Here is a 12,226-nt window from a genome sequence, read left to right on the forward strand (position 1 = left end):
TCAGGTTGGACTAAGCTAATCCGCAAATTCTTAAAAAAAAGAGTGGGCTTTCAGGCAAAAAACGTGTCCCAACAAGACAAGAAAAATGGATATTGATAACAAGTGGGAGCTACCAGTTGCTAAGACTTTTTGAAAAGTCTGGCTCATAATACCCCATGAAAATAGATGCAGGCAAGTGTAGGGATTTTTGTTTAATAGAAATAAGAGTAATGCTGATCACTTACCATAATCATCTGCTTGTCCTTTAAAAGATTAGTATCTCTTATGCCATAGGCTCGCAAAAGCTTCTTCATCTCCATCAGTCGGTAACTTTCCTGCAGTAACTTTACTCTGTGGACAAATCAGACTATTAATTTATTTGCTACCTACAGCTGTATGATTTAATCATCATATGACATCAGATACACAGTATTTCCCCTCCTGCCCCCAAACAGAATTCTAATTGAAAGTACACACAAATCTGAGGTGTAGTCTGTGGATGGTGCCTTACTTGACATGATTCATTTCCAAATGCTGTTTTACCAGCTGCTCCACTGCTGCACTCCATGGTACCATAGCACCATGCATTATCTGTAGAACTGCATCAAATTTTAGCTATAAAAGGAACATAAAGAGCTTACTTTTCAAAATAAGTTACAAGGTAATCTCTTGAAGTATTGTTCACATGTGATTGTTTCATTTAGGCAAGCGTTTTATTTCCTGGCTCAATCTCCACTTGCATAACAGGCATTCATTATCACAATATGATGTGTCAAGTTAGATTAGAAAACGCTTATAGTAATTTACAACACTGTAGAGCTTGAGTTTCATACATATTAAAGTTGGTGAGTTTTCCATGTGATGACATCAAAACTACGATTCAATTCCCAAGCAAAGAACATCACATGGGAGAAGACTACTAAAAAGAATAAAAAGACAGCATACTCTTTGTTCCTCCTCATACCACTCATGTAAAAATGTACTCATATGCTTATGTAAAATTATGTTTCATTCTGATGTGTTAGAGCTACTTGATGCCTATTTCGTAAAATATACTTACATCTGTATCAGAGATACAGCCAATGACAGATACTGCCTTTGCCTCCCATGCAGTTTCAAATACTGAAGTAGACCGTGTACGACAACGTTCTAGCAAATCCTGTATATTTTGATAAAGATTATTAGGATATTTGAATTCAGAAAATATAGGAATATAATATAAACAAAAGTTTTTTGGACATTAAGGGACAGATTTGGCTATCTTCCCTTATATCTGTTAATGCCTTATTACTGAAATAGTAACTATGAATAAGTTCATTGACAGGAGTAAGCTAATCTGAAAGCTGGTCCTAAAATTCAATACATTTATGTAAATAAAAATGGTCATCAGATTGGTTTTCTGCTTGTTCAGGTTTAAACAGCTTTCTTCAAAAGGTAGAAAACATGGATACCTTTATATACTGTAGAAGAAGTTCATCCTTTTGTAGATTATGTTCACACAGGTAGGGTTTTATAAACTTCTCCAAAATGGATGGGACAAGCTCTGGTGCCAAAATTTTATCAAACATGCGAAACACAATAGTAGTTGAATTTTCCTGGGCAGCAAGTAGAACAATGCCATGTTAGAACATCACACATATTAGTACATGATCCTTTACATCTCTAATAAATAATTCAACATCCAGTGTCCACTGAAATCAACTGAATGATTTCAAGAACTAGCATCCCTCTTTAGCTCAAATAAAAGCTTTCTTTTACAGACCCCCTTATTGTTCAGTTGTACTTCTAATTGCTTTGTTGCTAATGCTTCCTCCACAATATACGATCTGTAATGAACTGCGTATCGTGGAGTTTAAGCCACACCTTCTCGTAGTATCTTGTCACATTATATATTTATACCCATGGTTGAAACAGAATTTATAAATTTATAACAAACACAACGTATCAAATAGCCTTAGCAGCTTATGAACACAAGTGTAACCAACGAATCCACCAGGATTCCTCTTTTGTCTGACTTTAAATCACATGCTCCAAGATTTTTCTCTTTCTCAGAACAATTCACTACTCAGAAGTACTTTTTGAAGTGTCTGCAGAATTACCTTTTCAAAATCACAGAGTGCCAGCCTGCAGTTGTATTTTCTGTACAGATTTATCAGTTCCTGCAAATCATTTACCAGCTTCTTTAACCTATGTACCTCTTCACAGTCACCACATCTCTGAAACAGTGTTTAGAAGTGAAACATTAGAAGACTTGCTACAATCTTCAAGACCACTAATGGGCTGTCATAAACAGAAAGAAAACAAATTATTCTCCACATCTCTGGTATAAGACAAGGGTAGTTGACTTACAATGCAGCAAGGAAGATTCTGGTAAGATACTAGGAAAAGATTCTTTCTAAATATAAAGACAGCGATGCACTAGTAGAGCCTGCACAGGGAAGAGGGATGAGCATTTCATTCACTGAAAGTCTTAAGGACGGGTAAGACTCGGAACAGTATAGCTACAGCTGACATTTTCTTTGGAGTCAGAACCCTATTTGTCATGCAATTTCCCAAGAAACCTCACAAACTGTCGTGGTTTAGCCCCAGCCAGCAACTAAGCACTACACAGCCACTCACTCACTCCCCCTACCCTGATGGGATGGGGGAGAGAATCGGAGGAATAAGAGTAAGAAACACTCCTGGGGTGAGATAAGAACAGTTTAATAATTGAAATAAAGTAAAATAGTAAAGATAATAATAACAATAATAATATTATACAAAGCAAGTGATGCACAATGCAATTGCTCACCACCCGCCGACCGATACCCAGATAGTTCCAGAGCAGCAATCGCTGCTCCCTGGCCAACCCCCCCCAGCTTCTATACTGAGCATGACACCATATGGTATGGAATAGCCCTTTGGTCAGTTTGGATCAGCTGTCCTGGCTGTGCCCCCTCCCAGTTTCTTGTGCACCTGGCAGAGCATGGGAAGCTGAAAAGCCCTTGACTAGCATAAGCAGTACTCAGCAACAACTAAAAACATCAGCGTGTTATCAACATTCTTCTACTACTAAATCCAAAACACAGCACTATGCCTGCTACTAGGAAGAAAATTAACTCTATCCCAGCTGAAACCAGGACACAAACAATTTTTGATGCCTTGCAATCTTGAAGATTTTATGAATATATATGCTGAACTATTAACTTTGTATGGCATACAACAAAGAAAATCAAGTATGTGTTGAAAGTGGGACTAAAATTTCTCTTCTTTCCATTATGCACTTTGAATATAGGATTCAAAAGTTTAAGACAGCAGATCTAACTATCATAGAATGTCAATGTTTCCAATTTTTAAAATACAGTCAGTTAGCTTTAAGCTTTATCTTTCTCCACTTTCATACGACCACTTTTATAGATGCTAGTATACCTAGGATATATAACATACATAATTTATTTGTGTTTGCACAAATTCAGTATTCATAACCTTACAGCTAGCTGATTTTTAATACCTGTCTTCTCCAGGCCATAACACATGGTTAACTGCAATTAATTTCCAAAAATTTTGACAGAGATGACACATGTTTTAAATTTAAGTTCATAAGGAGTATCTTTCCTGAAACTCAAGCGTTTTGTAGTACTCAGGCTTATTTGTATACTACAGAATATTCAAGAATATAATTCACATTTAGACTATTAATACATCTGTTAAAGGGTATTAAAGTTGCACTGACTTTTTTTTTTTTTTTTAAACTCTTTAAACCAAGAAGATTGGAAATCAGTTCCTTCCTTTCATGGAATTAAGTCAATCTTCACCAAAACCAACAGTGACCTAATTATCATCCATTCCAACTCTAGCATAGAACATATGTCCTGAAGTCTCTTAGTAGCATAGCAAATCCTTATATTTGCTTTATTTCTTACCAAAGGAGTCCACTGGCCGAAAGCTGTCAGTCCCATTTCACCTTGATTTTTACTTGTAAAAAAAACTTCTGCCATTTGGAGTCCATTTTCTGGCCAATTTGCCTGTCCAAAATAATTGATATTAGCAAATTATATTATACATATAAAAATACAAGACACACAAAGTTTCTGCAGTATGACTTACCTTATCAGTTAATTCAAGGTTTCGAGCACCTTGTTCCAGCCATTTTGCTAATATTTTCTGAAAAAAATACAGTTATAAGTAGAGTTATGCTATCTATCAAAGCAAAATTTGCTATTAGAAATTTGTTTTAAAAGAAATTTGTAAAATATAAACTGTAGGGAAAATAATTCTCTGAAAAGATAGAGGAACAAGGTTCTGACATTCAAAAATAAAAGTCTGTAGGTCTGACTATAAAATTATCTTAGCTTGAGAAAATGACATTTTGCATTTATTAAGTCAGTCTTACCTGTCCCTTTGGCACAACTCTTCTTAAGAAAGGTATCACAACATTTTTAAGCCACAAACACAGTTCCTTCAAAGGAGCAGCAAAATGGATGGCATTAAGCAAGTTCTCCAGCATTTTCTCATCAAAGAGGCTTTCAAAATCTGTCTAAAATATTAAAACAAAACAATCACAGATATATGGAGTATATGTTTATCTGATACTTTGGAAAGCTGTTTCACTAATAGGAAGAAGCAATAGATTTCACAAATACAAAGAGAAAATCTCAATAATCATAGACAGGAATTTTAAAAAAATATAGCCCTGTTCAGAAAAATTAGAGCTTGGTCTTCTTAAACAAGACCTAATTTAAGCAATTCCTTTGCAAATTAGGGTGCCAAGATCACATCCTATTATTTTAGGACTTGCTCTATAGTTCTGTCTTATTAAGAAAACAACAAACACTGACATGAAAGTCCTGCACTAAAGAATATAATAGCCCATAGCCACTACTATGAATGTGTCATTCAGAGTAAGGAGTCTATGTGATTTATTTTTAAAGGATTTTAAGGTAGCCAGCAAATGTCCACTTAAAAATTCTGAGAGCTGTGCTTGCAAGAAAGTGAATGAAGATTATAACCACCACAGAACAAATCAAAGAATTCTCACCCTCCGGACCTAGAAATATGTGTTCTGACATCAGAAATACCAGTTTATTCTTAAATCAATAAGAACTTCAGCCTTCTAAGGAGCTAGGTGAACAGGTAATCATTGTGATAATAGATGAGATTCTGCCATAGACCTTTGCTTCTTTGAAGAGCTGTTTCATAACCACGTAGGTCTGATTCTGTTAAATAAGGCTGGAAAATTTAAGAGACTTAACATCCTCCATAAGTACTAAAGAGACGCATATGCCATCTCACCTGATGCCTAAGCCAGAGGTACTGTGCACAAGACAGATTTCCTTCTTCTAGCTGAAAAAGGATATTCTTGAAAATGTCTTCGTTATTGAAGAATTCTGTCCAAGCAATACCACTAGAAGAGAGAGGAGGAAAAGAAACCCTGGTATTGATATATGTCAATATTAAAGGAGCTGGGGGTGAAGAACCTCAAACCTTTTCTAGCTAGTACTATATGCTGTAAGAAACAAGAGTAGTGTTAGATTGTGTATGCATAAAAATCACACCCCCTCCAATATATGTTAAATAAATAAATCTATACAAGATAGTGCATGTGCAACAGATAATATATGTTTTCCACATACAGGATGACTCAACCTCTCTGCATTCTCCCTTCTCCACAGAAAAGGATGAGAAACTTCAGGAACAGAGGTTTAATGAACTCAAATTAAAAAGCAAAAAAAAAGTCTTAATTTCAATAGCGTGTACTTAACCGTTAGAATTAAATTTACTTTAAATCTTAATGAACAAACAGAAACAAACCTGAATTTCTCTAGTCCAAAAGCTCCATAAAAAGTTGTAAGCCTTGACTGAGCTCTCAATACCTGAATGCAGACAAGAGATTTAAAGTCAATATCTAGCTTACCAAACAGTGATATTATATGGTTAGAATAACCGTCACAAAGGGGAAGAATGGAGGAAAATAAACACTTTTCAAGAATTTCAGTTAATTACATATGTAAGTTTGTTTAATAAAGCATGAATCCAAAATTTCAATTGTGTAAACACTTGATACTGATTCTCCTTGAAGGCAGATGAGGCCTGTCCAGTATACAATAGGACTAAATAAGAAACAAAATTAAATACCTAAAAGCACTTAAGAAAGCTTCTTCCTTCAATTTCTGGAGCATCTGAAAATGAATCTTTCTATGACTGAAGGAATCACTTATTTCTGAAACCTGTCATTACTGTGGTTACTGTGGTTGTCTTTCATACTATAAAACATGATCTTGTTTAGACTTTTAAAAAGTTCAACAGTAGTACAGTTTTTAAAATTCTTATACTTGTTTATCATATGATACTGCGGGGCCAAGAAATTTGTTCTCACCTCGGTTATAGATACAAGAGCCCCATCAGATGATGAAGCAATGTTTCTATCATCTTTCTTTAAGATCTGAAACAAATAGATGAAATGGTTTGGCTGACAACTCAGTACATGCAGAACATGCCAGACAGTACTACGAATTTAATAAATACATGAGCAAAAACTTGGTACGTCTGTAAACTGGAGTCTCTATTTTACAGTGTTAGACTCTGATTGGATTTCTACTTGTCTACAGGATCAGACAGATAATATGTATCTCTCTGATTCTGTTTGATAAGGCAGGAAAGACTAAAATAACGAAAACAAAAAAGGTGACATATTTTGAGCTTTTAGTCCTGAAATTAATGTTTAAAAGGTACTTAAAAAGAGTACTACTGAAAGCTAAAACCTGCTTTCTGATGTGAAAATAAAACTGTAAGTTCTTTTTTGCCCTTAAGCAGTAGCAAGAACAAGGTTGAAACAAGCCTTGCTGCTTCTTCATGTTTGGTAACATACGATTTATAATGCATTTACTTTTTGAATGACTGTAACTGGTTTGAAGATGTCCCCCCTCCCAAGTTGTACAGAAATATGTAATAGGAATGCATGAGTATAAGCAATTTAAACAAATAAAACCCCTTACTCTGAGTTTAGCGTAGCTCAACATTTCTTGAGTGGTTTCATACAGTGGCCATGGAGCATTTATGCAGTAATCCACAACAAACTGGCTATCCTGTTTGCATAAGGAAACAACTGAAATTAATTCCAGGCTCCTTTATAATCTGAATTACGTTATTAGAGAAAAAGTGTAGAAATAAAAACATACCTGAATTTTTTGCAAATTTTCTTTGGCTTCATTCACAAGATCCAGCCAGACTTCATGACCATAACTCTCAACAGAAGCTGAAGCTAGTTGCTCTAAAATAGTGTTTGCTTTCACTTTGTATACAAGCTGTTTAAAAAAAAAAAACCAAACCACACACAGTTTTCAGTTTGATGCAATTAAGTTTTAAGCAGACAGTCTTCAACAGAAAACTCTACACTTTTGTTCACAATGTTTTTGAGATAAAGTGTGTCCATGTACATTGAATGATTTCATTACAGAAATGGATTACCAATTAGTCTCTTAACAATTGTGGTTTCTTTTTATCTTACCAGCTAAGCCTGTTTTTTTATTTACAAAAACAAAACAAAACAAAAAGCAGAGAGAGCATTGAAATTGCATTATTAGAATAAATCAGTTAATGAAGCCAAACTATGTGTTAATAAATGCATGTGAAAAGTCTCTTCTTTTTTTTAGCAGCACTGTTTCCTGCTACTTAAAGGGACAAGTGTCCCTTCTCCTGATCCAGCAGTGCTTATTTTGATCAGAAGATGTACTTCTGCACCACTTCTCATTGCAAGGTTTGTTAGTTATTGTAAATAAAAACATAGTTCACCATGTAGTCATCTAATTTTGAGTCAGCTTTCAAGTATAGCGAGTTGCTTTGATAGGCATTCCACTATATTTGTAATATTTTTAATACTTTCTGTTGGACTATAGGGCAAGAACCTTACTCATAAGTTCAGTTATACTAATTAATCTCCAAATGTATTTATCAAGAACGGACAACTTACCTCAACATCTAGTCCAAATTGAATAGCAAAATTCTCTGCTTCAGTGAATTTGTGTTTGTGAAGTAAGCGACTTAGTCTAGGGGTGAAATAAAGTAAAGTATGCTACTTCAATATAAGTGCCAAACCACAGATAAAAAAGTAAAATAAAATAGTGTTTCATGGAAACCAGTACCTATTTTCTGGCAAGGCTTCAGTTAAACTTCTCATCACAACAATAGAAACTGGGCCTTCAGAGGGTCTGAGGATGAGAGAGAACTATGTGAGTTGCTTAACTGTGAAATAGCTATATGTAGAAGTAATCTGCCATTTTTATATAATAATGATCTAGTAAGAAACAAAACATTATCTTACATCTGATGTTTTTCATGAATTCCTTCCAAGAAGTATATTGTATCCTGTAGCATGCAATAACAGAAATCATTAGGTGGTAAGGGAAATCAGTCATAAGAAAGCACAACTGTAATGCATTAAGTGTTTCTTAATCTGGAAACAAACTACTGCTTTTCTCTCAGATAAGTTTGTTGGGTTTTTTAAATGCTTATCATGTTATTTCCTGGATAGGTGCCACATCTAAAATTTCGGAGGGCCTTAACTGGACAGTTCAGACTGAAACCACTCTGCCATCGCAGTTCAATTACCATCAGTACACCCTCCACAGGAGTGAAGCATCATCTCAGAGTTACACTCTTCCATTCTGTCCAAGCCATAAGCAGGTCACACTGCATGCATCTTCACATCTTTTAGAATCTGATCTCTGTGCTACATTCCACAAAGGCAATATATGCCTTGCCATTTCCCACCTTGATTTTATCATCTCAGATTGAAGGGATATATTAGCCATTATTTTCTCCACTATGCATCTGCATATATAATCTTCTCTGCCAAGTGCTTCACACAAGGCAAGCAATTTCATCAGCTTTGTACTTTATTGCATATCAGATCCAGAGCTTACTACATTCACTTTCACGATTCCAATGAAGAGCCACTGCTTAGACTTCTGACTTGGTATCCTCTCACATACCCACTCCACCAGTCTTTACAACATTCCTAATTCATAAAGTTCTTGCTGTCTTTTTTGATCTTCTTTTGTTAAAGTCTTTATAAGGAAGCAGTTTAAACAGTAAAACAAGTACTTCTCTCATCTAAACTTAAATAAATCCCAAATAAATCCAGAGCATTTTTCTATGCTAAGAGAACTTAAAACTTCATACAGCTTTTAGGTGTAATAGCAGCAAGAACAACTAGCAGTAGTATTAGACTAACATTACAATAGACCTGGGCCTAGAATTAAACTGTTCAGTTTGCTCTATATTCTATTCTTTTTCTCCATCCTTTGGGGACATCATTTAATCTTTCTTTGTACAGTTCCTGCACAGTTTCTAGCACAAATTGGTTCTAATCTAACAAGAATAACACAGTACCCTCTTTAATAATTATACGTATTAAGACAACTATATTTCTTCAAAGAACAACAACAAAAATAATCTACATACTGTGCCAATCCCACTTTGAACAAGTGAAGAAACAACAGATACTTCCAAAGAATAGAGTGGTTGCATAGTAGGCAATGCAAAAACCATTAGACTTCTCATCTATTTAAAAAAAAAAAAAAAAAAAAAAAGGAAAACAAACAAACAAGTCAGAATTTTTTTTTCTCATACACTGGTGACAAAGTGATGTTTGCAGAATCATTTCTGGATTCCTATGGAGTTAGATGGAGGACACTACTGTTATAAGATTTTATGAAAAAGCAATCTCTACAATTTGAGAAAGTTTCACGAAGTTTTAGATGTTGCCTCTCTATATAGGCCTGTTATATATAATGAGACAGGTTTAATTTTAAAAATTATATAATGTTCATCCTGGCATTCTATTTCAGTTAACTCCACTGACTGTACATGGAGCAGATACTGCTCTAAAGAAATCTGTGAAGGTATGCAAGACAATACTAAATTTTGCTGCTCTCCCCTACCTGCCTACCATTTTAAAAAAGCAAACAAATCAACTCCCAAACAATCCATAAAAAACCCAAACAGCAGGGCAGCTTGCCCTGGTCACCACTGTAAGACATCGCAACAGTCCCTCACTCGCTATATCCTAATACATGGATGGTCACATTTCAGTTTTGACTTTGAGCTCCTGAGAATTCTGTCTGCTCCAAATATTTAGCCATCCCCTTTTCTCTTCCCGCCCCCCCCCCTTTTATTTTGTGAGTGACTGCATAATAATTGAGGAACAGAACACAGATAAAGACATTATACCTGTTTGTTATCCGGTATTGTCATGACTATCAGTTTAACATTGGCAAGCCCTTGCCTACAGAATAAGAAAAAAAAAAAAAAAAAAAAGCAAAATATACTGTATAAATCTTGTGTTAAAACTGTGAAATATTCTTGCTTCTGAGTTTCAGAAAATTTAGATTTCCATGGAAATTGGTACATTTTAAAACCCTATAGCGCACCCCAAAATAACAGTGTTTTAGGATGTAGAGGATGTACCTTTAACTTCTAACATTTTTAAGCTTTTCAGATGGATCTGATTCTTATTTTTTTAAACTGGCACAGAGCAATGGAAAGAGCCAAGAGTCTTGTCTTCTAATCTTAACAGCCATTAATTCCTTTTGTATTTTAACCAATGTACACACCTCTAGATTTTGGCTTCTCCATCTGCAGAATGAAGATCTTACTATTTATCTATCAGAAAGACAGACTAGCTTTTTTTATAACATCAGACGTGTAAGCCATACTATATAATTTATTTTAGACAAGCATTTCCTAAATGGTACAGGTTACATGTAAGATTCCTTAGCAGTAACAACAGATAAACCAAGAAAAAGCAGAAAGCGCCAAGGTTTTCTTTTCTACACACAGAGCTAAGGATACCTACAGCCCAATTATTTTGTCCTACTTACTAGAAAGATTCAAACAAAGGTTTCTAAAAATTCACTACCACAGAAAATCAAGTGTTTGTGGCACATTTACTGTAACAATAGGCAACTTTTCACTTTTCAGAATTGGTGCTATATTGCTTTACTTACCATATGACTGGAGAAGAATCTGACTCTGTACTTAGAAGAAATTCTTCAATATGTATTAAAGGCCAATCCCAAATTAGAGTAAGGGAATAAACATCCCACATGCTTAAGATATTCTAGATTTAAAAAAAAAAAAAAGTCAGATATGGATTTCATATTTTCTTCATAGAAGACATTTTTTATCTTTTTTGAGCAGAATATTAACACATTCCGTAGCTTTAATAATGACTAGGAGTAGAATAAAAAAAAACACAGTAAGATCAAGATCCTCTGTAAATATAAGCTTCTTTATTTTATAGAAACATATTTTAAAACTATTACTTTAAAAAATATTTTTATAAGCTGGTTCAAGAACATTGTAAAGCAAAGACTAAACCAAATCTTTACACATACCTCTGTATCTAAAACAAACAGCAGATTGTCAAGAACTTGAAGTTTTACTGCATCTAAAAAAATAGCCATAGTCACATAAATTCATTATTTTTCTTGAGAAATGTATTCAAAGCAAAAATGTATTAAAATGTACAACCAAGCATTGGAAACCTACAGATGTTTAACCTCATCGAACTTCCTGGACCGTGAAAAGTTTAGCTTAAAGAGAATTGTGATTTACAAATCTAAGTTAACTCAACAATTTTGAAGCATACATTTTGCTTGTACCTTTACAAGAAGTGTTCCATTTGGTATATGTGTATTTACTAAAAACAGTGAAATAACTGAAAATGTCTTAGTATTTTCTGCAATTAAATATGACTTCTACACTTGTCTATAAAAAGAAAAAAAACCTCTTCTTTACCTTTGATCAGACTTGAATCAGCAAAACTTCGAACAGACACCAGGTTATTGGTAGTGTCTACCTCCCATTTGGAAAGTACATAATCGCCTTTACCCTATTAGTAAAGGCAAAGTAAAATAGGGTTACACATTAGAAATCTGGCCGTTGAAAGGTGTGCATCTACAATTGATGTTTAACTTGGAAAGCTGCAAAACTAACTTAAACTTTATTCCTGGTGAATGTTGATGTTCAGAAAAATACATTTATTTATTTATTTTTAATTTAGCCTGTTTCCTTTCTCCTTTTAAGGCCGGCCTTTACTAAAATAATTGTTACAGTCAGCATCCTCAAACATTTTTGGCTCTTGTAAAAACATGCCATATTTCAAAACATCCACTTTCCATTCTCAGAACATAAAACCTGAATGAAACATACACTGAACCTACTGAGAAAAATTGCATTGAATTCAACAGGCTTCAGTCAATGAACT

At 34.4% G+C, this 12,226-nt stretch overlaps 1 protein-coding gene across 1 annotated transcript in view; it reads right to left on the reverse strand.

Moving 5' to 3' along the window:
* KNTC1 (kinetochore associated 1) overlaps positions 1–12,226 on the reverse strand; it is a 48,118-nt gene that overhangs the window by 32,345 nt on the left and 3,547 nt on the right. Inside the window, exons 8-28 of the mRNA XM_075718451.1 lie at positions 11,758–11,851; positions 11,355–11,407; positions 10,965–11,077; positions 10,189–10,243; positions 9,421–9,519; positions 8,279–8,322; positions 8,100–8,165; positions 7,928–8,003; positions 7,137–7,262; positions 6,954–7,043; positions 6,335–6,400; positions 5,770–5,831; positions 5,251–5,362; positions 4,352–4,495; positions 4,066–4,122; positions 3,882–3,983; positions 2,079–2,195; positions 1,431–1,574; positions 1,040–1,138; positions 491–594; positions 225–330 (exon numbers count right to left, since the gene is read on the reverse strand). Of these exons, the coding sequence (XP_075574566.1) occupies positions 225–330; positions 491–594; positions 1,040–1,138; positions 1,431–1,574; positions 2,079–2,195; positions 3,882–3,983; positions 4,066–4,122; positions 4,352–4,495; positions 5,251–5,362; positions 5,770–5,831; positions 6,335–6,400; positions 6,954–7,043; positions 7,137–7,262; positions 7,928–8,003; positions 8,100–8,165; positions 8,279–8,322; positions 9,421–9,519; positions 10,189–10,243; positions 10,965–11,077; positions 11,355–11,407; positions 11,758–11,851 (1,929 nt within the window). The remainder of the gene's footprint in view (positions 1–224; positions 331–490; positions 595–1,039; positions 1,139–1,430; positions 1,575–2,078; positions 2,196–3,881; positions 3,984–4,065; positions 4,123–4,351; positions 4,496–5,250; positions 5,363–5,769; positions 5,832–6,334; positions 6,401–6,953; positions 7,044–7,136; positions 7,263–7,927; positions 8,004–8,099; positions 8,166–8,278; positions 8,323–9,420; positions 9,520–10,188; positions 10,244–10,964; positions 11,078–11,354; positions 11,408–11,757; positions 11,852–12,226) is intronic.

The sequence above is a fragment of the Pelecanus crispus genome, chromosome 11 (assembly GCF_030463565.1).
Source record: "Pelecanus crispus isolate bPelCri1 chromosome 11, bPelCri1.pri, whole genome shotgun sequence".
NCBI classification, from domain to species: Eukaryota; Metazoa; Chordata; class Aves; order Pelecaniformes; family Pelecanidae; genus Pelecanus; species Pelecanus crispus.